Below are 26,715 nucleotides of genomic sequence, written 5' to 3' on the forward strand. Positions count from 1 at the left end.
AATAAAGCTTAGCAGACTAACAGACCTTTCCAAAAGCAATTTCTGCATGAAGAAACCACAAATTAAATCCACGACCTCAGACAAGGAAGAGACATTAAAGCGAGGGGGAGCTAAATAGAGATTTCAGCTTGTTCCATAGTCTGCTGTGACGATGCATTGTTTTGTCATTGGACAAATGCTCCCAAAGGTGGTAAGCGTGAAGGATCCATTGCAACACGCAGCAGACGGACGAATTCGTCTTTAGGAAGATTATCTCCTTGGGGAGCTAATTAACCAACATATATAACATCAAATGAATCAGTTGTAATGCCACAATGTAACATCCAGTTAATCCCTATCAGCTATAAAGTTTCAACGTAACAATTCAATGTATAAAGATACTGAAGAAATCTTTTTCTATAGCCTTGCAGAAATTCCTAGCTTTCGATGCTGCATGACTGTAGCCTTTAGATGCCGCCGGAGGATCTTTCCTGAAGGTGATCTTGGGATGATTTCCACAAACAATACTTTCCTGATCTTCTTGTAAGGGGCGACCTGATAATATTTGGAAACATTCTGTTAGTTGGTGTGAAAAACTGATATAATTATTTCCAGCTAGCACAGCATTGATGTTGGTGAAATAACTTCTCTTTATTACGTATAGAAGCAGTGAACGCCCGAAGGGGTTTTCAGTAAATTTAAAAAAAAAAAAACCCGAAGGTTATAATAGATAAAGGTCTATATTGTCCTTGCATTTGTTTATCCGACTCTCATAACGTCTCATATTTATGAATTATTTGATACTATAAAGTAGTTTTATCATTCATTAAAACAAAAAGGATAGATGCAAGAGTTTTGTTGTATGACCTCCTCGTTCCTTTTGGTATATTTGCATGGAAAAATTTTCCTCACTATAGTTTATAGGTAAGAGCGTATTGGCACAAACATTAATGGAATAATGTCCATTCACTCAAATAAGAAACCTGAGAGACATATTCAAATAAGTGAATGGTCAGTCAGTAAAATGAAATCGACTAAGTTTAACACCTTCTTCTCCATAAAAGAAATTATATCTTCTTCTCTGATTTTGCTCCCTGCCTTTCTCACTACACATGCCATTGGAATCTCTCCTGCCTCCTCATCTGGGTACCTATATATCACCCCAAAAAAAAAAAAAGAAGAAAAACCATTTACAGCAATACTTCTCATAACGGAAAAGAAAAAAAAGGTACAATCGATGACATCGAACAATCTGCATCAACAGGATCAACGGTGATACTATGCGTTTCCCATAAGCTTTTTTAAAAACTTTTATTTGCACTCACGGTGTCACGGCAACATCGAGAATCTCTGGATGGGTGGAGAGAACCTCTTCAAGCTCTGCTGGGGCTACCTACGTTATCAAAGCACACCAACATTACATTGTTGCTTCATAGTCGATCGATGTTTTCCTGCATAATAGATCACTTGAGACGAAGATAAGAAGTGATGACCTGGTAAGCTTTGTATTTTATGAGCTCTTTGATCCTGTCAACGACGTAGACATGCCCCTGCGTGTCAATATAGCACAAATCCCCAGTGCGTAGCCATCCTTCTTCATCAATAGCCAGAGATGTGGCTTCCTGGTTCTTCAGATAACCTACAAAGCTTCATAATTAACTTAATTACTTGCATCATGATAAATCGAACTATATTGATCATGGCTCTCAAATAATGTACATCTGGAAAAACAATACATGCATGCATATATTCCAGCACGCATTATATATCATGCACGTAAAAAGATTTATATGCATTCGTACATGCATGCATCTGTAGGCACAGAGACACACACACACACATATATATATATATATATATATATATATACATATACCCTGCATAACAGGAGGGCCCCTAAGGCATAATTCCCCGTGTTCGTTCGGTGGAAGAGCTTTCCCGGTGCGTACGTGAACTATCTTTGCCTCCACAGTAGGGATCAATCTTCCAATGGAAATTTGGAATCTTCCTTTAAGCCCATGACAAACGGTTACCGGACCACTTGTTTCAGTTAAGCCATAGCACTGCACCACCAAGCAATTTATATATTAAGCGTACGTACAAGGAAGAAGAGATCTACTATTACTAGTGGTAGAAGATATGAGACAGAGACCTGAGATAGGGTTATGCCGGGGTATGCGTCGGCGAAGCGCTCCATGTTGTCCCTCCCGAGCGGCGCGCCGGAGCTGATCACCTCCCTGAGCGAGCGCAGATCGTAATTGGCTCGCGCCACGCCGCCCGACCTCGCCAGCTGCACCACCATCGGCGGCACCGCCGGCAGCAGCGTCACCCGGTGCTCCTCCACCGCCATCAGCAGCTCATCCAGCGCGTACCGCCGAAGCACCACCACCGTCGCCCCCGCCGCCACCGCCCCGCACACAAACACCGAGAAGCCGAACATGTGGGACAGCGGCACCACGCACGCGTACACCTCCTCCCTCCTCCCCCACACGTGCCGCAGAACGCTGGCCATCGCCACCAGATTCCCGTGCGAGCTCACCACCCCCTTGCTCTTCCCCGTCGTCCCGGACGAGTACATCAGCGCCGCCGGATCGGCTGGGCCCACGCCGGGGAACTCGACCGGGGCGTTCCGATCGATGGAGAGCGATGCGAGGAATTGGTCGATCAGGGTCGGAGGGCGGGGTATGAGGCCGTCGAGCTTGGGGGCGAGGTCAGCGGTGGTGAGGATGAGAACGGGGCCGGAATCTTGAACCTGGGATTGGATCTCCGAGCGGGTTTGGAGGAAGTTGGCGGTGGAGAAGACGGCGCCGAGGGACATGACGGCGAGGACGAGAGCGGGGAAGTGGAGAGAGTTGGGAGAGACGTGAAGGACGACGTCGCCACGGCGGACGCCGAGGACGGCGAGTGCACGGGCGGCGGCGGCGGTGAGAGCGCGGAGGTTGGCGAAGGTGAGGGCTACGCCGGTCTCCGCATCGATGAAAGCGGGCTTGGAGGAGGAGGAGGAAGCGGAGTGGGAGAGGAGGAATTGGGGAAGCGAGAGAGGTGGTGTGGGAGCCAGCGACGAACTCCATGGACCGTTGTAGATGCCGGTGGAGGGGCAGAAGAAGCTTCTCTCTTCTCGTGTAATAAATGAGGAGCCTGCCATCTCTCTCTCTCTGGCACTGCGACTCTGAGCCTCGTATGAGAGGCCTTAAATAGGTGGGGATGGGGGAACAGCGCAGCAGTTTTTTATTTTTTTATTTTTGGTACAACAGTACAGTAGGTGATGGATTTCACGAGAGGTGAACCTTCTCCGTGCTGTTGGTGAGGGGCCGAACCAGATAATGATATCCATCATTGTAGGGAGCAGCTGAAGAAGTGGGTGTTATCCCTTATGATTTTCATCTTCAACATCCAGAATGTTAGGATTTGAAAAATTTTTACACTCCTCATAAGGATTGTAACGGTTGGTCTTTATCAGATCTATTGAAAAAAGTTTTTTAAGCATAGAGAGGTTCGATGGGTCCGGAGGATCAAAATACGTTCAAAGATAAGTCTATTCCACTGAAAGATGGCTTGAAATTGACTCCTAATTTTTTCTACGAGCTCAGAACATGAATATTCAGCTGGTATGTTCTTGGTGCAACGTTGAAGAGAAGACTATGAAGCATGCTCTTTTTTAATGTATGAGGATGAGATCTGTTTGATCCTTGATGAAAATGTATCTGTAAATTGCTTAGGCGAAGGATCCCACCTAAAGTTTTCTAAAATTTCTACAGTACAGTCTTAGACATGATGCTTCTAGGGCAACAAGTATCCGAGTGGCCTATATAGCCCTTCACATTTGGTTGATGAGGAACAACTTGATGTTTGATTCTCGATGATTTTCGGTGCGATTTGTTTTCGAGATAGCCTTAGACATGGCAGTGGAGATCATCAATGTGACGTCCAGACTTTTAGAGACTTGGAGCTCCCACTCTGCTCACGTAGTGATCTATCGGATGTTCATTTTTTGAGGCCTCCTCTGTTGTATCTGAAGGTCAACTTCAATGGAAATGTTAGAGATAATTATGGTGGGACTGAGTTTGTAATTCGTGGACTTGACTCTAAGCTTGTAGCGGCTTGGGGAGTCACTTATTAAAGACTACGATTCTTAGGGGGGGCTTTCGCGCGGCCTGGGCCGGGATTGTATTTGCTAGGCAGATATTGGGAGCAGACCAACTTGTTGTGGAGGATGACTCAGCATGGTAGTGTATTGACTTCATAGCTGTATCCGTGATAGAACCACTTATGTCCTTCTGCATGACATTTTGATTTTGTTGGAGGGATGCACTGTACTAGTTACAAGGCATGTCTTCTATGAGAAGAATACTGCAGCCAATTGGGTGGTAACCTTTGTAGCTGAGCATGTTGGAGAAGTTTTTTGGACTGAGGTAAGGATTATTCTTGAGCAACTCTGGGATACTTTATTTTCATTTTTTTTTATTATATTCATATAAGAATTATTTAAGTAAACCATCTTATCAAAAAAAAAAGAGAAATTATTGGTTAGAACCATCATACCACGTATATCATCGACCATTTAATAAAAAATATCATATCTTACTAGAGGAGGTTAATGTTGCAGAGATAGCATAGTAGTTAAAGGATGCCCCGAAATAGAAAAATTATTGGTTAGAATCATTATACCATACATATCTTCGATAATTTAATGAAAAATTATCATATTATCCTAGGAGAGACTAATGTTGCGGAGTTGAAGGATATTATCGATATAGCAATTTTTTTTTGTTGAAACTATTGTATCGAATGTATCTTCAATGATTCTGATAGCCCTCATTTTTGGAGTTTGTCAAGATCAGCTTTGATAACAGTGTCAAAAATGACAGAGGTGGTTTGAATTTTATCATCCGAGATCCAGATGTGAAGCTTTTGATAGTGAGGGAGTCCCAGCTTTTTGACTCGACCGTCCCCGATGCTGAGCTTCGTGCCGTTTGAGCAGATATTATCTGTACAAGGCAAGAGTTGTAGACTGAGAGGATCTTCATCGAGGATGATTCTGTCACTGTCATTGTTTGGATCTAAGATGAGGTTGAATATCTGAATATTTATCCGCTTCTCTATGATATCTGGAAGTCCCTTCGTCTTTCCATCGAGATGACTAATCGACATATTTATTGGGTGGCCAACAGTGCTGCAAATTGGGTGGTTTTCTTTATTGTCAAGTATTCTGAAGATTAGATTTAACATCGAAATGATATCTATCTTCGTGTCTTGAAAGATATTTTATATCCTCATTCTTTAGATTGCTCTCATATTAAAATAACGTGATCATTCATATATATATATATATATATATATATATATATATATATGCGCCATCATTCATCTACAGCCCTCATCCACATGCAATGCACTTCTTCGAGATACATAGCAAATGGAATTGAATGCGTAACTTGTAGGTGGAGAGTTAAAGTTGCGCGCAACATCCCACAAAACGTTGAATCTTTGGTAAAGCAGAGGACGCCACAGCTTTATTAGAGCATGGACGGCAGTTCACAAATACAAGTAACCAACATCAGTAGGTAAACCATTAAATGCTTTTCACTATTGCGTCGGTGATTGGCAAATTCCCCATGGATTAAGGTTCAATTCCAGCCCAGCCATGCGACAAGCATTGATTTCGATCATTTTTTTTTTGAACATATCTGTTCAGAGGACGTGGCCGATCCTCCATTTTAATCACCCGGCCCTCTCATCTCATGTTTCCTCAGCAACGTGAGCTAGGTAAATTAGTTAACGACAAGGTCCCACGTCCAAACCTTACTCCATTATTCATTTATTTTTCACAAAGGGACACGTGCGAAGCACGTGTGACATGTGAGTCAGGATGACTTGTACTTTTGTGATGGGAGCTACTGGAATCATTGCATTCAACCCTTCCTCTATTGTTTATTAATTTATGTTTTTAGTAAAACATGTGCATCGCACGTGTAATGTTTCAATGATGATAACTTTGTGCATATGACGTTGGATCGTCCTTTAGACCGTATGCAAGGCCATCATAGCTTATATCCTGCACCACTTACGTCATATAGTGGTGCGCCATGCCAACCATAACATTTTGTTCTTGTGAGCCAATAATCAAAATAGATGATGGAGTCCAAATGAAATGAGATAATTAAGATGATGTACCACCATACAGTGAATGATATCGTTTCTTTGAAGCCACTTGCATGAGGAGATCCGATTGTATCTTTCATATCGAAAAAAAATTCACCTTCCTTTGTATGAGGCTATCATTGGATCACCCACCGTGCAATTCTAAAGCACTTCAAATCCATTCATTCATCCATCATTACAAATCTCAAAGGCAAGCAAATGATCCAATGGTGGATTCATGCGAACGAAGATGCATCCTTCTTTGCTGTGAAAAATACACCCCCTAATCCAAATACGTAGTCGACAGGTCAATTCTGATTAGATCTTTCTATTGGCATCACTCTCTATGGAATGTGAGTTGGGGCCAGACCTTGAATTCTTCTCACTATTTCACAGTTCTTTCTTAGACTCTGATGGAAGAAAAAATAATTTTTTTTTTAAAAAGAAAAAAATCCCTTGTTGCAAATCCATAATTTGACAAAATCTTGAGCATGAAAATTACACTTCTTGCAGCTCCATTTTTCTGGATGCATTAATTTTCAGCTAATAGAGCATGATGATAATCTTATATAATTAGAACTTAGAAGAAAAGAGAATGTCAGACAATTTAATCCCATTGTTTTACCAATCTGTCAAAGCTTTGGATGTCATGACTAGGAAAGATTTCTCGTGGTCACGTATATATTCCATACGCAATTTGGCCAAGACCACTTCAATCTGATTAATGTTTTATGTTATAAAATTAAGGTCATAGCATTACAACAAAGTTTAAAGACTGCTGACCAGAGAAAACCATAAAAGCAACAGTGTCAGATAAGTTCTGGTGTACATATAGTATTCTCTAAAGGTAACTCAACCGTAATCTAGTACACTGAGACATGGTAAACTTGCACTCTTTTCCTTGCTCCATCACAAGTTGGCTCAATCTCTGAAAAAAATATCGCTTAATAGAGAGTGATGAGCCTGTATTTTAGAAACTCGTATTGCTCCAAATCCACTTTTGATCTCTTACAGATGAATAAGGACAACAAGACATAGACCATCCTGGCGATTCAAACTTATGAATCAGAACAGAAAGACATCACACATTTGGCTTACCTGAAGTATGTTGCGTTCGTTAATTTGTGAGGCGTTGACTTCTAGATGAGGCTGGCTTCCACACCGAGCTAGTTTGAGTCATGAAACCAATTAATAATAAAGGTCAAAACAGATTGACCGTATCTTTCCATATACGCTCTTAGTGCAAGATCTGAAAGCCAACTTTTGAGAGATGGCATTGAATCGATTAGTTAAGATTTTCTTTTTAGTTGAACTAGGAAGCAACATTATAACAAAAATAGGGAAGTTTATGGACTGTTTGACAAGTTATGGAATTGCGTCAGGTTTGAGTTGGTTCCGTAGTAAACATGATGATTATTAAAACACTGCAATATTACTCTAATTAAGGAAATCATATGCTGCAAGCTTTAAAATTTTGTTGTTGGAGAAACATTTGCAAAGCCCAAGGATATCATGTCATATAGCTAGGAGATGAAAGTTGTTCTGTTACATGATTTCTTGGATAACCGAGTGCAACATAATGATCCATCCCTTTTCTCCTTATCTTTAAAATATTAATTACTTGACAATCCATTTATGACCCACCTTCAACATGTATATATATATATATATATATATATATATATATATATATATATATATATATATATATATATATATATATATATATATATAAAAGACTTGCATACGCTGCCGTAGAAGCTCCATGCAAATGCTGATACTGTGGCTGATGGCAATAGACACAAGCCCTAAAATCTAAGGCATGCATGAACTCCAAAACAACTCCAGTTTTCTGCATGGTGTTGAACGTGTCCCATCCGAAAGAAGACAAAGGAAAGAATTTCTTAAACACTTAGAGCATATCTAGCACGGAGAACATATGCTAATTAATTAACGAAGAAATATCACAAGCATTTTTTGCATTGAGAGTCAGAAGAACTCAAAGTCTAACTGAATTTTCATAACACCAAACATAATTACTACTAAGGCTTTGTAATGTCTGCTAAAGAAAGAAGAAATTAAACAGCTGCACGCTAATATGGCAACTTATCTGAGATGCATCATAGAAGAAGATCTAAAGATTGGTGACATCGTGGATGCTCTTTCTCTTGCGCTCCATGTCTTGTTTTTGGCGGATGAAGAACTTCTGTGCATGACTGGCCACTTGCACTGACGTCCTCGTCACCACTGCATGTCGAGATATGCTCTTCCAATCCCCCTTCCCATAAGTTGCAAGTCCTTGTAAAAATAACCTGCATGCATGTAAAATTAATTAATAATTAATGTACAAGCAAATTTTTTTTTTAAGGAAATCCCTATTGAGAAATTTATCCCCTCAATCGAGTACGTACTTGAAGTCCAATCTGTTGTGCGCCTTGGTTGGATTGCTAACTTTTTAAAATAATAATAATAATAACAATAAAGTAAAATATATATATACCGATGTTCCTCCTCCGTCCATGGCTTAGCCTTCCTCCTCTCCAGACCGCGGCGTCCTGACCCAAGAGAGGTGTTCTGATCTTTCGGTGGGCGTTGCTCCGGTGCCATACCCATACTACATCCATCACCGGAATTGCCACCTTCTTCCTTCTGCAAGTCATCTTTCAGAATCTGATAATGATGGTACAGTACTTGTTTCGGACTTTTTCTTGAAAAATTGGCACTGATCCGAGACCATCGATCTGGCATTCCCTCTGGGTTTGCCAGGAGAGCAAGCTCCAAAACCATCTCTTCGAACGGGCTCCACTCCGCTTGCGACAAACCAACGTCGTGAGAAGAATCCATGATACCTCTCTTTCAGAACTAGAGATTTTGATAGACCAATTAGTTGATGAGAGTTTAGTACAACAATCCCACGTATGGTATGATTTATAGTGGTTGAAACACAGAGCCATAGATAATAAAATATTAAAGGAAGTGTTAACGTTGTGCAGCCTTTGCATAAAATTTTCCTATTTATCTCTCATCACCTCTGAAAAATTAAACTGATCCAGATTTAAACGTGATCGCTTTGTCGAATCAGCGAATTGATTTCCTTCCTAAAATAGACACACTCTTCTACTTGGGTTTGAATGATGACTCTTTCTACCTGAGAGAGGGTTATGCCGGGGTATGCGTCGGCGAAGCGCTCCATGTGGTCCCTCCCGAGCGGCGCGCCGGAGCAGATCACCTCCCTGAGCGAGCACAGATCGTAATTGGCTCGCGCCACGCCGCCCGACCTCGCCAGCTGCACCACCATCGGCGGCACCACCAGCAGCAGCGTCACCCGGTGCTCCTCCACCGCCATCAGCAGCTCATCCAGCACGTACCGCCGGAGCACCACCACCGTCGCCCCCGCCGCCACCGCCCTGCACACAAACACCGAGAAGCCGAACATGTGGGACAGCGGCACCACGCATGCGTACACCTCCTCCCTCCTCCCCCACACGTGCCGCAGAACGCTGGCCATCGCCACCAGATTCCCGTGCGAGCTCACCACCCCCTTGCTCTTCCCCGTCGTCCCGGACGAGTACATCAGCGCCGCCGGATCGACTGGGCCCACGCCGGGGAACTCGACCGGGGCGTTCCGATCGATGGAGAGCGATGCGAAGAATTGGTCGATCAGGGTCGGAGGGCGGGGTATGAGGCCGTCGAGCTTGGGGGCGAGGTCGGCGGTGGTGAGGATGAGAACGGGGCCGAAATCTTGAACCTGGGATTGGATCTCCGAGCGGGTTTGGAGGGAGTTGGCGGTGGAGAAGACGGCGTCGAGGGACATGTGTTAGGATTTGATGCCTCGAGATTCAGCCCACGTTGAGCCCACAGCGAGGTTCGCGGCGAAAAACGGAGTCCAACGAGACCAAGATCACCTGAAACGGAGCTCGGATGGAGGAGATATGAGCTTTTGAAGTCGGCACGAGAATCGAGACGGCGGAGGACCGCCGGCGACTGGCGGCGGGCGGCAGCGGTGCTGCCGCAGGCGGCGGCATGCGGGACGCGCGACCCAGGCCCAGGCCCACGCGGGACACGCGACCCAGGCCGGTGCGGGACGCGCGACCCAGGCCCACGCGGGACGCGCGACTCAGGCCTACGCGGGACGCGCGACCCAGGCCCGCGGCCCCTTTGCCCCGGTCCACCGTGGATCGGACGGTCCACGGCGGGGCCTGTGGACCGCGTGGGCGTTTCCCACGCGTGGACTAAGGGTCGGATGAAAAGGAGACCGGGAAATCGGACGATACCTAGTCGGGGGACCAAGCTTAAGCCGGCGTCATAGAGAGCTTGTTCGGTAACAAGCTCCCTCTGCTTCGGGACCGACATATCTTTCAGTCGGTGGAAGTCCTCCCGGTCGTCCGCTTCCACCCGACTGTTGTCATTAGCTTCGGTTCGGGGCACGCCCCAGTGAGAAGGAAAGCCCCAAGAAGATGGAGAAGAAACAAAGAAGAATTGGTTCTTCCACCCATGAATGGACGATGGAAGACCGGTGATGAAGGAAAGACCCTTCCGGGGGTTGAAGAGCCACCACCCTCGGGCTTTAGGGTGGGGTCGGAGTACAAAGAAGGCCCGGAAGAGAGAAATGCGAGGGTTGGTCGGTAAGAGCTGACACAACAACGCAAAACTAATTATGAGCCGGACAGAGTTCGGCGCTAGCTGCGCCGGACAGAGTCCGTAATAGTTCAAAAGATTCCGGACGAACTCCGGAATCGGGAGCCGAAGACCTGCGCGGAGGTCCTCGGCATACAGCGCCAGTTGACCAGACGGAGGGCTGTTAACCCGACCGCCGGCCCTTGGGGCGGACAGTTGAAACTGCTCCGGGATGCAATATTGCTCCCGAAGCCGATCAACATTCGGCCCCGAAAGCGAGGAAACCTCATCTTCCGGAGTCGACCGGGAGTCGTCAGTCGGGTTCTCCGACCGAGCTCCCTGAGTCGGATTCCTGGCCATTGTACCGGAACCGAATAAGAAAGGAACGGAGAAGAAGAAGATGAGGAGGACGAAGAGGAGACCACGAACCGGAGGGGCTCTTCTGGAAGTAAGAAAGCTCTGCCCGCGACGATTGAGAAATCGCCCGGACAGAGTTTCGGCAGCAAAATGGCAATGGTGGGGTCTTGGGTCCGAGAGGTCCTATATATATAGGCCCGACCGACGGCCAAGATGACTCCGCGCCGACCGAAGCTCGATGGATGCGCGACACGTGGCGGCCTTCGGGTGGCTGAGGATTCGGCGCGCCCCATCCCGAGACGGCCGCACCGCCCATATTAAATGCGGGGGGCGCCGGCCAACCACCTACGACACGCGGCACGCGGGGACGCGGTTCCGCATTTATGCGCCCGCGCCGATTCGTGTTCCCGATGGGACGCCTGCCAGCGCCCCACGCCCCCACGATCGGCGCCGGATATTCAGTCGTCTGACACCGTATCGTCCGGCGCCCGATCTCCTGACAACCGACGTAATATCTGACGACGACAAGACACGACGCCTGACATCAGACGTGACATCTGACACCGACTAGACGCCCAAATCGCTTGGCATTTATGAGGCGCCTGACATCGGATCAATCGGCGGTACGGTCGGATCTGTGCATACGACAAATTCACTCCCAGTCGCCCAGGATTGCTGCCCGAATGAAAGCATCGGCCAGCTCACCATCCGACTCAGGAGTGGAGGGAAGCAACTATTGGGGAATACCCACCGACCGACCGACTGATGGCTGGAGGAACCGACCGACCGACCGACTTACGGTCGAAGGGACCGACCGATCGACTTACGGTCGAAGGGACCGACCGACCGATTTACGATCGAAGGGACCGACCGACCGACTGCCAGAAGAACCGACCGACCGACCGATGGCCGGACCGACCGACTGACGGACGCCATCACCGGCTAATTATCGGCTCACGACCGACTGAGGATATGTCGGGCGCACCTTTCCCGACCGACTGAACCCAGAGGTCTGATGGCCGACTCACGAAAGACTCGCCGACCATCGGAGGGGCCCGACGCCACTCAGCTGGCCACTGACTTAGGGTCGGTCGGCTCCTCCAATCGCCGTACAGCCGTCAGACCTTGTCAGCTCTGACAGCGACATGCGGCACGGCTATCTAGGGGCATTGTCCCGCCGAGGGCATTGTCAACCCTGGTGATTTGACGGCCACACGGCGACATGACACTTTCACGGTGACTCTGACAGTCTACAGTGAGTTGACAGTTTCTCACTTATCTGCGCCATTAATGACGGCGCCATACCGTGCTCCACTATATAAACCGGGGAAGGCAACAGTGCGAGGGATCGCTCCCACTTCTCGACTTCGAAACCACAGGCTCGCTCCTCTTTCCCTTTCTCTCTCTCGATCGAGCTCTCTGTCTTCATTTCACTGTTGCCCAGTCACCTCTCTGACTTGACCGTCGGAGGGTCCCCGCTGGAGCCGCCTCCGGTCAGTGCGGACTTCTCATTTTTGCAGGTGCACGCTCCCCGGCGATCGGGCGACGAGGCGATTGGCCGCAACAGATTGGCGCGCCAGGTAGGGGACAGCATGACAAAGACAAGAGCTCAACGATCGAGGATCATCGGATCGGCGAGGTGCTCTTCCCGCCGAGAAGAGGCCCCCCCATCACCGCCGGTGGTGGAGCCCAGCTCTCCGCGCCCCGCAGTGACCACGGAGGCGCAGATTGCGGCCATCGTACGGCAGATGACCGTACTGACGGATGCAGTCAAAAGCCTCCAGCAGCAACCGGCGGCCCGTCCGATGCCCTCTAGGAGCAGTCGCCGACGACCGCGCCGATCCCCGTCGCCTCTATGCGAGCACCCTCAACAGCGCTCCCACGGAGAAGAGGAGGGACGACCATGGCGCGACGACCGACGATCCCAGCGGCCCTCTCCTTCCCCGTTGGAACGGGCAAGGAAGGAGAAACGACCGCGCACGCCGTCGGCCTCCCTCTCAGAATCTTCCAGAGACTCCACTCCCGGTGTCTCCCAGCATCGACGAGCGGACGACTACGAGCGCCGGTTCGAGGAAATCGACCGCCGACTCGCCCAGTTGCAGATGGACGGCCAGAAGTCTTCGAACGACGTCGACTTCCAGACCGCCCAACCTCTCTCCCGACTGGTCCTCGACGAACCGATTCCCAGTCGGTTCAAAATGCCGCACGTGGAGCCATACGACGGCTCCACCGACCCAGTCGACCACCTCGAGGGCTATAAAGCTCTCATGACGATTCAAGGGGCAACCGACGCTCTTTTTTGCATCGGCTTCTCCGCTACGCTCCGCAAGGCTGCCAGGGCCTGGTACTCCGATCTCCGATCGGGAAGTATCCACTCCTTTGGGCAGCTCGAGCACTCGTTCGTGGCCCATTTCAGCACCAGCCGAAAGCCACCGCGAACGTCGGACAGCCTTTTCTCCCTCAAGCAGGGGGAAAATGAGACGCTCCGACACTTCGTGGTGCGATTCAACACGGCCACGCTTGAGATCCGGGACCTCAACGAAGACATGGCTGTCTCAGCCATGAAGCGGGGCCTGAGGGCGTCCCGATTCACCTACTCTCTGGACAAGACCCTCCTCCGGACATACGCCGAGCTACTGGAGCGCGCGTACAAGTATATGCGCGCGGACGAAGGAGCGTCCGACCGACGTTTGGCCGAACCCAGGGGCCCGAAGGAGAAGCGGAGGAAAGGTCGGGAGCCCGCCGAACCCAGCAGGCCCCCGACTGATAGTCGGGTCTCGCCGCCCCGACGAATCCAAAAGTCACCCCGGCAACAGACTCCGAGGCCGGCACGCCCCAGGTATGACTCCTACACTCCTCTCTCCGCTCCTCGTGCGCAGATCCTAATGGAGATCGAGGGGGAAGAATACCTGCGACGGCCTCCGCCTCTGAAGGCAAAAAGCCTCGACCGTCGGAAGTACTGTCGATTTCACCGAAGCCACGGCCACGACACCGAGCAGTGCATCCAGCTGAAGGATGAGATCGAAGCTCTCATCCGCCGGGGGTATCTCGACAAATTTTGGAAGGGTCCGCCGACCCAACCAGTTGCCGATCGACGACCCCAGCCGACTGAAGAAGCGGCGAACAATCAGCCGACGGCCGGAGTCATCAACATGATCTCCAAGCGGCTGGGCTCGGGGATGTCTGCGGGAGGGGAGCCGACGAAAAAGCTTCGCCCGGACGACGTAATCACCTTTACGGAGGACGACGTTCGGGGCATCCAAACTCCCCACGACGATGCTGTTGTTGTGTCGGCGATAATGGCAAATTATGATGTAAAACGAATTTTTGTTGATAATGGAAGTTCAACGAATATTTTATTTTACTCGACCTTCTCCCGGATGCAACTGTCAATCGACCGACTTAAGAGGGTCTCCGTGCCCTTGATCGGCTTTGCTGGAGATGCCGTCACGACAGAGGGAGAAATCACCCTGCCCGTGACGGTCGGCACCGAACCACGGCAAAGCACGGTCCACCTAACTTTCACGGTCGTCCAAGTCCCTTCGGCTTACAACGCCATACTTGGACGACCCGGACTGAACGCCCTCAAGGCGATCGTCTCGACGTACCATCTTCTTGTTCGGTTCCCGACCAGAAACGAAATCGGAGAGATGCGCGGAGATCAACAGCTCGCCCGACGATGCTTCCAAATCTTCGATCAAAACGACGAGTCGAAGGGCTCCCTGACAATCGACAAGCTGGACCAGCGGGAGGAGGAAGAGCGAGGTTCGCCGGCCGAGCAGCTCGAGGCGATCCCGATAGGAGAAAATCCCGGCAGAAAAGTTTGGGTCGGGTCTCAATTGCCCGACACCGAACGACGCCGACTGACGGAGCTGCTGACGGCCAATGCCGACATATTTGCTTGGTCGGCAGTAGATATGTCGGGCATCCCCCTAGAAACAATAACCCACCGACTCAATATCGACCCGACGATGAGACCGGTGAGGCAGAAGAAAAGGTCCTTCACTCCAGAAAGGCAGAAGGCCATCGACGAGGAAGTGGACAAGCTACTCGAAGCAGGCTTCATCCGAGAATCCACGTATCCCGATTGGCTCGCCAATGTCGTCATGGTCAAAAAAGCCAACGGGAAGTGGAGGATCTGCATCGACTATACCGACCTCAACCGAGCCTGCCCAAAGGATAGCTTTCCACTTCCCAAGATCGACCAGCTGGTGGACGCGACATCCGGATTTTGACTGCTCAACTTTATGGACGCCTTCACCGGGTACAACCAGATCCAGATGGTGCCTGAAGACGAGGAGCACACCGCGTTCGTGACTCCCAAGGGCCTCTACTATTATCGGGTGATGCCCTTCGGGCTGAAGAACGCCGGCGCCACCTACCAGCGACTTGTCAATAAGGTCTTCAAAGGCCAGATCGGGCGCAACATGGAAGTATACGTGGACGACATGCTGGTGAAAAGCGCGCAGATCCCGGACCATGTTCAGGATCTCGAGGAGACCTTCCACACCCTTCGACGACACCGAATGAAGCTCAACCCGACCAAGTGTGCTTTTGGGGTGACCTCAGGGATGTACCTCGGATTCCTCGTTTCTCAGAGAGGGATTGAGGCCAACCCTGAGAAGATAAAGGCAATCCTCGACATGCGTCATTCGAACACCAAGAAGGAGGTCCAACAGCTGAACGAAAAAATTGTCGCTCTTAGCCAATTCATTTCTCGATCAGCTGAAAGGTGCCTCCCATTTTTCAAAACTTTGCGTCACGCAAATGGGTTTTCTTGGTCGGATGAGTGCCAACAGGCCTTCGAAGGCCTGAAGAAGTACTTGGCTTTCCTACCGCTGCTCGTAAAGCCGCAGGACGGGGAGACCTTGTATCTCTACTTGGCCACATCTTCTGAGGCGATCAGTTCGGTGCTCGTCCGAGAAAACGAGTGCCGAACCCATCAGCCTATCTACTACACCAACAAGGTGCTCCACGGTGCAGAGGCCAGATACTCGGAGACGAAAAAGATGATTTTTGCCCTGACCATCTCCGCGCAACGACTCCGTCCATACTTCCAGGCCCACGCCATAGTGGTGCTTACCAACCAGCCCCTGAGGGCGATACTGCACCGACCCGACACATCTGGACGACTCACGAAGTGAGCGATGAAGCTCAGCGAGTTCGACATTCAGTACCGACCAAGGCCTGCCCTGAAAGCTCAGGTCTTGGCCGACTTCATCGCCGAATGCCCGACAACCGACCAAGGGTCGGGAGCTGAAGACCCAGGACGAGATGCGGTCTCTGAGCCAGACCCGATCTCCACCTGGGTACTCCACATCGACGGAGCCTCAAACGCTCAGGGAAGCGGGGCCGGGCTCCTGCTCATGAATTCGGATGGGGTGGTCACTGAGTATGCCCTCCGGTTCGACTTCAAGGCCTCCAACAACCAAGCCGAATACGAGGCACTCCTCGCCGGCTTGAGGATGGCAAGGGAGCTGGGCGTCGACAGCCTCCGGGCATTCTCCGACTCTCAACTGATCGTAGGGCAGGTCAAAGACGAATTCGAGGTGCGAGATCCGACCATGGTCAAGTACCTTCAGAAAGTGAAGGACCTCATGGCACGCCTCAAGTATTTCAAAATTTTCCACATCCCTAGGTCGGAGAACGCCCATGCCGACGCACTCTCCAGACTGGCGACTTCGAACTTCGACTCCTTGGGTCGGACGTTCGTGGAGAACCTCGAGCAGCCGAGCATCGATCGGGTCAAGGGAGTACAGCAGCTAACGTCCGAACCAAGTTGGATGGACCCGATCGTCCAGTATCTGACCGACGGGATCAGTCCCGAAGATCCCACGGAGGCCAAGCGACTCCGATGGTCGGCCTCACAATATGTCATCATGGACGGCCGACTCTACAAGAGGTCGTTCTCCCTTCCCCTGCTTAGGTGTTTGGGACCGACCGACGCCGACTACGCTCTCCGAGAGGTTCACGAAGGAATTTGCGGGAATCACTTGGGGGCAAGTCCCTGGCCTACAAGGTCTTGCGACAGGGCTACTACTGGCCTACCATGAAGAAGGATGCGGCCGAGTTGGTCCGGAGGTGCGAGCCATGTCAAAAGTATGCAAACATCCAACACCAACCGGCCAGCCAAATTGCTCCTATTGTCGCTCCGTGGCCCTTCGCCCAGTGGGGAGTCGACATTCTTGGTCCATTCCCACCAGCGTCGGGTCAGAGGAAGTTCATAGTCGTCGCCATCGACTACTTCACCAAGTGGGTGGAGGCCGAACTATTGGCGCAGATCACCGAGCGGAAGATGGAGGACTTTATCCAGAAATCCGTCATTTTCAGGTTCGGATTGCCGCACACCATCATCACCGACAACGGACGGCAATTCGACAACCAGGACTTCAGAGACTTCTGCGCCAGGTTCCACATCAGGCACCGACTGACTTCGGTCGGGCACCCCCAGTCCAACGGCGAGGTCGAGGTGACCAACCGAACCTTGCTCCACGGACTCAAGACCCGACTAAACGAAGCCAAAGGTCTCTGGGTCGACGAGCTGGGCTCCGTTCTGTGGGCTTACCGAACGACCCCCCGCATTTCGACCGGGGAGTCGCCTTTCAGTTTGGCCTACGGAACGGAGGCCATGATCCCGCTCGAGATTGGCCTGCCATCTTCAAGGGTCGAGCGGTATCGAGAGCCGGACAACTCCGAGAGTCGGAGGGCCGACTTAGACCTTCTCCCCGAACTGCGGGACGAGGCCCAAATTCGTATGGCTTCGTACCGACAAAGGATCGCCCGGTATTACAACGCCAAGGTCAGACCGAAGCTTTTCAGGCCTGGCGACTTGGTCTTGAGGAAGGCAGAAGTGTCGAAGCCCTTGGACCAAGGGAAGCTGGCTCCCAATTGGGAAGGACCCTACAAGGTAGCAGACACCTACAGTCCGAGAGCTTACCGACTGGAGACCCTTGAGGGGAGATCCATTCTCCGAACTTGGAACGCCGACAACCTGAAGCTGTATTGCCAATGAACTTTGTAATTCGATAGTCGGAATACAAATTCAGTTTGAAAGTTCAGAGTTTTAACTCTTCGACTGATGATCGGTGCTCATCAAGGTCAAGCCCCGACATGCCAATGTGGACTTAGTGTCCTCCTGGAACCAACGGTCTTATCGCCGGTGATCCATCGAACCCTTACAAGGATCGATGAACTCTTATTGACGGGAGTTGACACTCCTTCGACGATGCGTCGGACCCTTACAAGGACCGATGAACTCTTATTGGCGGGAGTTGACACTCCTTCGACGATGCATCGGACCCTTACAAGGACCGATGAACCCTCATGGACGAAAGTTAACACTCCTTCTACGGTCGAACTTTCGGGCCAAACCATCGGCTGACAAGCTGATCGGGCCCCGACCAAAAGAGAGGCAAAAAGCCCACGCGACTGTCGTCGCGACTCCCGACCAGACTACGGTCGGTCGAAGGATATTCGGCTTACCACCGTCTATCGCACAACGCGACCTTAGTCGCATCCACGACTTGCCGACCGACTTATGGCCGGCAGGATGATATTCGGCTTACTACCGTATATCGAAAGACACAAAATGAATACCCGACGCAAGAGCATGGGGATCTGACTTGATGTCGTTCCCCCGACACTGCGCCGGACGACATTCGACTGATCGCATCCATGGAAGCCCGACTACCGAACCTTTGCCAGGTTCGGTCGGCTCCCGACTCGACAAGACGCGCCCGACTGACAAGCTCGACTATCAGAAGCCGACCCAAAGTCGGGACTTACCCCTCCTTCGTAGCGGCACGAGTTGCCGAACGTCCTACCGACTTATGAGAGCTAGCGACTTACACAAGTTAATGACTCGCTAAGGCATTCAACTATACATTTGGAAGGAGGAAACAAAGGGAAAGCAGAAGAAATTTTCATTCAAAATTTTCATTCAAAATGTACAAAGTCGGGTCGTAGCCCGATTACATACATTCCAAAAAATAGAAAAAGCAAAGGAATCGGTATGGCCCGGTCACCCATCTGAGTCGATCTCCTCAACCGACGGGAGATCGGGGATGACTGGCGTGTCGGCCACAAGCGGAGCCGGGTCGACGGCTGAAGCTGGTCCTTCGATCGGTGGGGGACTGGCAGTCGGCACCGCTTCTTCCGGGATGACTTCCTCCGCAGCAACTACGCCTCCCGACGGCTGGTCGGCCATCTCCTCGGTGGCTTCCTCCTCGGCCCCCGGTGGGACGATGCTGCTAAGGTCGAGCTCCGGATACAAGGCCCGGACTGCCTCCCGACCATCCTCGTACCCCACCCGGTACGAGGCGAAACCCGACTCGAGCATCTCCTCCCGATATTGGTCGGAGACCCTGAAGTCTTCAACCGCCCGGTCGGCCGACTCCCTCGCCGACCTTGCCTCTTCCTCCGCCCGGCCGAGCGACTCCTTCGCCGACTCCGCCTCCGCCTTTGCTATGTCGGCGTCGGCTTGGGCGATCGAAAGCTCCTCCTCGGCCTTGGCGAGCTTCTCCAGGCTCATCCGAAGCTGCTTGCGCTCGCCTTGGAGTTCGGCGGTGGCGCCGTCCCGTTCGTGCCGAAGACGACGCACGGCCCGACCCTTGTGTCTGGCCTCCTTTTTGGCCGACTTAAGTTCGGACCCAAGCCGGGAGACCTCGTCTACTAACTTGGCCTCCCGGTCGGCCGATTGCTGAAGGTGGTCGGCCAACATCACCCTCTCGGCTTCGACCGCCGCCGACCTCTCCTTATAAGCGGCCCGGACATTGCCGAACCTCCGGTACCCGACCTCCAGTTTCGACATTGTATAGATCAGCTGCCGATTGCAAATGCTTCGTCAGGATCACATAACAAGAAAAATTTCTAAGGAAAAGAGAAGGTGATGCGAGGCTTACCTCGACCATAGTCGGATAGAACCTGGACAGCATCTCGGTTACCTGCCGAGATCTCAGCGACTCAACGTCGGCCGGAAGAAGAATCCCCTGGCACAACCTCCTCGCCAGGTTGTGGTCGGCCAACGCCGACGCGCCTTCGGAGAACTGTGCGTTGGGCGGCACGGATCGGCTCCCCGACCTTGTCTCGTCCGCGGGGTCCATCGGGGCTTTCCCTCGATCGGCCCCCCCGACCGACGGAACCGGCAGTGAGGGGATGCTCGAAGTAGAACCAGCACCCCCCGCTGCGGCCACAGACGCCGCCGGATGATGTTCGATTTCCCGAACTACATCCGGCTCCACCGCCTCCGGTGATGCTGCCGACGTTCCTTCGGCCGCTTCACCCATCGGCCTCTCCTCCGAATGCGTCGCCGGAGCCGCGAGCGCGATGACGGGCTCGAATTGATCGGTCACCGATGCTTCGATGATCGGCGCCGCTGGAGCAGGCTTCTTCGGCGGACGCGATGGTCCGGCCCCCGATGCTGGCCTCTTCCTTGTCGCGAACTGCCGAATCTCCGTGTCCGTCGGCCGCATTCTTGGAGGTGTCCCTGCAATACCGACAAAGGTGTTAACTAAAGAATCGGACTAAGGGTCGGATGAAAAGGAGACCGAGAAATCGGACGATACCTAGTCGGGGGACCAAGCTTAAGCCGGCGTCATAGAGAGCTTGTTCGGTAACAAGCTCCCTCTGCTTTGGGACCGACATATCTTTCAGTCGGTGGAAGTCCTCCCGGTCGTCCGCTTCCACCCGACTGTTGTCATTAGCTTCGGTTCGGGGCACGCCCCAGTGAGAAGGAAAGCCCCAAGAAGATGGAGAAGAAACAAAGAAGAATTGGTTCTTCCACCCATGAATGGACGATGGAAGATCGGTGATGAAGGAAAGACCCTTCCGGGGGTTGAAGAGCCACCACCCTCGGGCTTTAGGATGGAGTCGGAGTACAAAGAAGGCCCGGAAGAGAGAAATGCGAGGGTTGGTCGGCAAGAGCTGACACAACAACGCAAAACTAATTATGAGCCGGACAGAGTTCGGCGCTAGCTGCACTGGACAGAGTCCGTAATAGTTCAAAAGATTCCGGACGAACTCCGGAATCGGGAGCCGAAGACCTGCGCGGAGGTCCTCGGCATACAGCGCCAGCTGACCAGGCGGAGGGCTGTTAACCCGACCGCCGGCCCCTGGGGCGGACAGTTGAAACTGCTCCGGGATGCAATATTGCTCCCGAAGCCGATCAACATTCGGCCCCGAAAGCGAGGAAACCTCATCTTCCGGAGTCGATCGGGAGTCGTCAGTTGGGTTCCCCGACCGAGCTCCCTGAGTCGGATTCCTGGCCATTGTACTGGAACCGAATAAGAAAGGAACGGAGAAGAAGAAGAAGATGAGGAGGACGAAGAGGAGACCACGAACTGGAGGGGCTCTTCTGGAAGCAAGAAAGCTCTGCCCGCGACGACTGAGAAATCGCCCGGACAGAGTTTCGGCAGCAAAATGGCAATGGTGGGGTCTTGAGTCCGAGAGGTCCTATATATATAGGCCCGACCGACGGCCAAGATGACTCCGCGCCGACCGAAGCTCGATGGATGCGCGACACGTGGCGGCCTCCGGGTGGCTGAGGATTCGGCGCGCCCCATCCCGGGACGTCCGCACCGCCCATATTAAATGCGGGGGGCGCCGGCCAACCACCTACGACACGCGGCACGCAGGGACGAGGTTCCGCATTTATGCGCCAGCGCCGATTCGTGTTCCTGATGGGACGCCTGCCAGCGCCCCACGGCCCCACGATCGGCGCCGGATATTCGATCGTCTGACACCGTATCGTCCGGCGCCCGATCTCCTGACAACCGACGTAATGTCTGACGACGACAAGACACGATGCCTGACATCAGACGTGACATCTGACACCGACTAGATGCCCAAATCGCTTGGCATTTATGAGGCGCCTGACATCGGATCAATCGGCGGTATGGTCGGATCTGTGCATACGGCAAATCCACTCCCAGTCGCCCAGGATTGCTGCCCGAATGAAAGCATCGGCCAGCTCACCATCCGACTCAGGAGTGGAGGGGGGCAACTGTTGGGGAATACTCACCGACCGACCGACCGATGGCCGGAGGAACCGACCGACCGACCGACTTACGGTCGAAGGGACCGACCGACCGATTTACGGTCGAAGGGACCGACCGACCGACTGCCGGAAGAACCGACCGACCGACCGACGGCCGTACCGACCGACTGACGGACGCCATCACCGACTAATTATCGGCTCACGACCGACTGAGGATATGTCGGGCGCACCTTTCCCGACCGACTGAACCCAGAGGTCTGATGGCCGACTCACGAAAGACTCGCCGACCATCGGAGGGGCCCGACGCCACTCAGCTGGCCACCGACTTAGGGTCGGTCGGCTCCTCCAATCGTCGTACAGCCGCCAGACCTTGTCAGCTCTGACAGCGACATGCGGCACGGCTATCAGGGGCATTGTCCCGCCGAGGGCATTGTCAACCCTGGTGATTTGACGGCCACACGGCGACATGACACTTTCACGGCGACTCTGACTGTCTACAGTGAGTTGACAGTTCCTCACTTGTCTGCGCCATTAATGACGGCGCCATACCGTGCTCCACTATATAAACCGGGGAAGGCAACAGTGCGAGGGATCGCTCCCACTTCTCGACTTCGAAACCACAGGCTCGCTCTTCTCTCCCTTTCTCTCTCTCGATCGAGCTCTCTGTCTTAATTTCACTGTTGCTCAGTCACCTCTCTGATTTGACCATCGGAGGGTCTCCGCCGGAGCCGCTTCCGGTCAGTGCGGACTTCTCATTTTTGCAGGTGCACGCTCCCCGACGATCGGGCGACGAGGCGATTGGCCGCAACAATGGAAGTTCAGAACAACAATCCCACGCATGGTACAATTTATAGTTGTTGAAACACAGAGCCATAGATTCCCAGGAAAACCCAGGATGGAAAGTATGTACCAAAGATAATAAATTTTGCGACTAATTATGATTGTTTACTTATTAATTATTTCCGAGTTAAAGATGATAAGGATCTAACTCCATCGAAGATGAACAAATCATTAAAGTAAGTGTTAACGTTGTATATGCCTTGTAGCCTTTCCATAAAATTTTTCTATTTTTCTCCCATCACCTCTGACAAATTAAACTGATCCAGATTTAAACGTGATCGCTTTGCCAAATCAGCGAATTGATTTTCTTCCTAAAATAGACACACTTTTCTACTTGGGTTTGAATGATGACCCTTTCTACCAAAAAAAAGTGAGCATGAAATTAATTACGCTTGTAACAGCTAATCATTGTTTCTTTCTTGAAATAGAAATAGCCATATGGTTGTTTCCTGTCTCCGTATGGGTGGCCAAAGGCTTATTTAGCGTCATATGTCTGCTTTAAACTCTTATCAAATTAACTCAACCTCCATATCCTGAAACACCAAAGCGTGCTCATCATCCACGTACCCTTGATTTGTTACTAACAGTCATCATTAATATCTGTTTTTCTATCAAACCCTTTATTAACCTTTTAATAACTGAGTTACATTTTGGTGCTACAAGGCTCTAGAGAATAGATTATAAGATCGGTGCTGATCCAAACTAGAGAGCTATTAGAAGTCAAATTAGTGAACATGTGGGACAGCGGCACCACGCACGCGTACACCTCCTCCCTCCTCCCCCACACGTGCCGCAGAACGCTGGTCATCGCCGCCAGATTCCCGTGCGAGCTCACCACCCCCTTGCTCTTCCCCGTCGTCCCGGACGAGTACATCAGCGCCACTGGATCGGCTGGGCCCACGCCGGGGAACTCGACCGGGGCGTTCCGATCGATGGAGAGCGATGCGAGGAATTGGTCGATCAGGGTCGGAGGGCGGGGTATGAGGCCGTCGAGCTTGGGGGCGAGGTCGGCGGTGGTGAGGATGAGAACGGGGCCGGAATCTTGAACCTGGGATTGGATATCCGAGCGGGTTTGGAGGAAGTTGGCGGTGGAGAAGACGGCGCCGAGGGACATGACGGCGAGGACGAGAGTGGGGAAGTGGAGGGAGTTGGGAGAGACGTGAAGGACGACGTCGCCACGGCGGACGCCGAGGATGGCGAGTGCACGGGCGGCGGCGGCGGTGAGAGCGCGGAGGTTGGCGAAGGTGAGGGCTGCGCCGGTCTCCGCATCGATGAAAGCGGGCTTGGAGGAGGAGGAAGCGGAGTGGGAGAGGAGGAATTGGGGAAGCGAGAGAGGTGGTGTGGGAGCCAGCGACGAATTCCATGGACCGTTGTAGATGCCGGTAGAGGGGCAGAAGAAGCTTCTCTCTTCGCGTGTGATAAATGCGCAGCCTGCCATCTCTCTCTCCGGCACTGCGACTCTGAGCCTCGTATGAGAGGCCTTAAATAGGTGGGGATGGGAGAACAGCGAAGCAGTTTTTTTATTTTTTTATTTTTGGTACAACAGTACAGTAGGTGACGGATTTCACGAGAGGTGAACCTTTTCCGTGCCGTCGGTGAGGGGTCGAACCAGATAATGATATCCATCTTTGTAGGGAGCAGCTGAAGAAGTGGGTGTTGTCCCTTATGATTTTCATCTTCGACATCCAGAATGTTAGAATTTGAAATATTTTTAGTATTGTAACGGTTGATCTTTATCAGACCTATTGGAAGAAGTTTTTTAAGCATAGAGAGGTTTGATGGGTCCGGAGGATCGAAGTACGTTCGAAGATAAATCTTCCTCTAAAAGGTGGTTTGGAATTGACTCCTAATCAGATTTTTTCTACGAGCTCAAAATATGAATATTTAGCTAGTATGCCCTTGCCGTAACGTTGAAGAGAAGACTATGGAGCATGCTCTTTTCTGATATCTGAGGATGAGATTTATTTGATTCTTGATGGAAATGCATCTGCAAATCACTTAGGCAGAGAATCCCACCCAAAGTTTTCTAAAGTTCCTACAGTACAGTCTTGGACATGATGCTTCTAGAGCAACAAGTATTCGAGCAGCCTATATAGCTCTCCACATTTGGTTGACGAGGAACAATTTGGTGTTTGATTCCCGATGATTTTTGGCACGGTTTGTTTTCGAGATAGCCTTAGACATGGCAGTAGAGATCATCGATGCGATGTCCAGGCTTTTGGAGACTTGGAGCTCCCACTCTGCTCACGAAGTGATCTATCGGATGTTCTTTTTTTGAGGCCCCCTTTGTTGTATTTGAAAGTCAACTTCAATGGGAGTGTTAGAGATAATTAATTATGATGGGACTGGGTTTGTGATTTGTGGACCTGACTCTAAGCTTGGTACGGCTTGGGGAGTCACTTATTAAAGACTACAATTCTTAGGGGGGACCTTCGCACAGTCTGGGTCGGGATTGTATTTGCTAGGCAGATATTGGGGGCGGGTCAGCTTGTTGTAGAGGATGACTCAACATGGTAGTGTCTTGACTTCAGAGCTGTATCCACGGTAGAACCACTCACCTCCTTCTGCATGACATCTTGATTTTGTTGGAGGGATGAACTGTACTAGTTATAAGGCATGTCTTCTATGAGAAGAACTTTGCAGCCGATTGGGTAGTAACCTTTGTAGCCGAGCATGCTGGAGAAGTTTTTTGGACTGAGGTAGGAGTTATTCTTGAGCAACTCTGGAATACTTTATTTTTAGATTTTTTTTATTATATTCATATAAGAATTATTTAAATAAACCATCTTATCAAAAAAAAAGGAGAAATTATTGGTTAGAACCATCATACCACGTATATCATCGACCATTTAATAAAAAATATCATATCATACTAGAGGAGGTTAATGTTGCAGAGATAGCATAGTAGTTAAAAGATGCCTCGAAATAGAAAAATTATTGGTTAGAATTATTATACCACACATATCTTCGATAATTTAATGTTGCCGAGTTGAAGGATATTCTCAATATAGCAATTTTTTTTGTTGCAACTATTGTATCGAATGTATCTTCAATGATTATGATAGCCCTCATTTTTGGAGTTTGTCAAGATCAGCTTTGATGACAGTGTCAAAGATGACAAAGGTGGTTTGAATTTTATCATCCGAGATCCGGATGCGAAGCTTTTGATAGCGAGGGAGTCCCAGCTTTTTGACTCGACCGTCTCCGATGCTGAGCTTCGTGCCGTTTGAGCAGATATTATCTGTGCAAGGCAAGAGTTGCAGGCTGAGAGGATCTTCATCGAGGATGATTCTGTCACTGTCATCGTTTGGATCTAAGATGAGGTTGAATATCTAAATATTTATCCGCTTCTCTACAACATCTGGAAGTCCCTTCGTCTTTCCATCGAGATGACTATTCGATATATTTATTAGGTGGCCAAAAGTGCTGCGGATTGGGTGGCTTTCTTTATTGTCAAGTATTCTGGAGATTAGATTTAACGTCGAGATGATATCTATCTTCGTATCTTAAAAAATATTTTATATTCTGACTCTTTAGACTGCTCTCATATTAAAATGATGTGATCATCCATATATATATATATATATATATATATATATATATATATATATATATATATATATAATACTCTAAATGCCATCATTTATCTACAGCTCTCATCCACATGCAATGCACTTCTTCGAGATATATAGCAAATGGAATTGAATGCGTAACTTATAGGTGGAGAGTTAAAGGTTGCGCGCGCAACATCCCACAAAACGTTGAATCTTTGGTAAAGCAGAGGACGC

The 26,715-nt window shown here is 50.5% G+C and overlaps 3 protein-coding genes across 3 annotated transcripts; all 3 read right to left on the bottom strand.

The window, feature by feature from the left end:
* Positions 1-333: 333 nt before the first annotated feature.
* LOC105059135 (putative 4-coumarate--CoA ligase-like 8) lies at positions 334-3,127 on the bottom strand. The gene is made up of 6 exons (XM_010942352.3): positions 2,132-3,127; positions 1,856-2,042; positions 1,473-1,618; positions 1,305-1,372; positions 1,027-1,129; positions 334-534 (listed from the first exon to the last, which is right to left on the bottom strand). Exons 1-6 carry the CDS (start codon positions 3,122-3,124, stop codon positions 397-399), a joined length of 1,635 nt encoding a protein of 544 aa, XP_010940654.1. The 5' UTR covers positions 3,125-3,127; the 3' UTR covers positions 334-396.
* A 5,057-nt stretch (positions 3,128-8,184) lies between these two features.
* LOC109506712 (transcription factor SRM1-like) lies at positions 8,185-8,998 on the bottom strand. The gene is made up of 2 exons (XM_019855370.3): positions 8,621-8,998; positions 8,185-8,432 (listed from the first exon to the last, which is right to left on the bottom strand). Exons 1-2 carry the CDS (start codon positions 8,962-8,964, stop codon positions 8,255-8,257), a joined length of 522 nt encoding a protein of 173 aa, XP_019710929.1. The 5' UTR covers positions 8,965-8,998; the 3' UTR covers positions 8,185-8,254.
* A 147-nt stretch (positions 8,999-9,145) lies between these two features.
* LOC105059235 (putative 4-coumarate--CoA ligase-like 8) lies at positions 9,146-24,365 on the bottom strand. The gene is made up of 3 exons (XM_073249826.1): positions 23,976-24,365; positions 9,269-9,868; positions 9,146-9,151 (listed from the first exon to the last, which is right to left on the bottom strand). The coding sequence occupies exons 1-3, from the start codon at positions 24,363-24,365 to the stop codon at positions 9,146-9,148; spliced, it is 996 nt and encodes a 331-aa protein (XP_073105927.1).
* Between the last annotated feature and the right edge of the window lie 2,350 nt (positions 24,366-26,715).

This window comes from Elaeis guineensis, chromosome 16 (assembly GCF_000442705.2).
Source record: "Elaeis guineensis isolate ETL-2024a chromosome 16, EG11, whole genome shotgun sequence".
NCBI lineage: Eukaryota > Viridiplantae > Streptophyta > Magnoliopsida > Arecales > Arecaceae > Elaeis > Elaeis guineensis.

Bases quoted from the DNA above. Each gene is read 5' to 3' on its own strand.
- LOC105059235 (XM_073249826.1), bottom strand. From the start codon at position 24,365: ATGGCAGGCTGCGCATTTATCACACGCGAAGAGAGAAGCTTCTTCTGC. The intron at 9,869-23,975 runs GTTCAAGATTCC...ATCCAATCCCAG, and splicing joins GCTCGGATATCCAATCCCAG to GTTCAAGATTTCGGCCCCGT.
- LOC105059135 (XM_010942352.3), bottom strand. From the start codon at position 3,124: ATGGCAGGCTCCTCATTTATTACACGAGAAGAGAGAAGCTTCTTCTGC. The intron at 1,619-1,855 runs GTATATGTATAT...GAAGCTTTGTAG, and splicing joins GGGCCCTCCTGTTATGCAGG to GTTATCTGAAGAACCAGGAA. The intron at 1,130-1,304 runs GTGAGTGCAAAT...GGTGATATATAG, and splicing joins CTCGATGTTGCCGTGACACC to GTACCCAGATGAGGAGGCAG.
- LOC109506712 (XM_019855370.3), bottom strand. From the start codon at position 8,964: ATGGATTCTTCTCACGACGTTGGTTTGTCGCAAGCGGAGTGGAGCCCG. The intron at 8,433-8,620 runs GTATATATATAT...ACATGCATGCAG, and splicing joins TGGACGGAGGAGGAACATCG to GTTATTTTTACAAGGACTTG.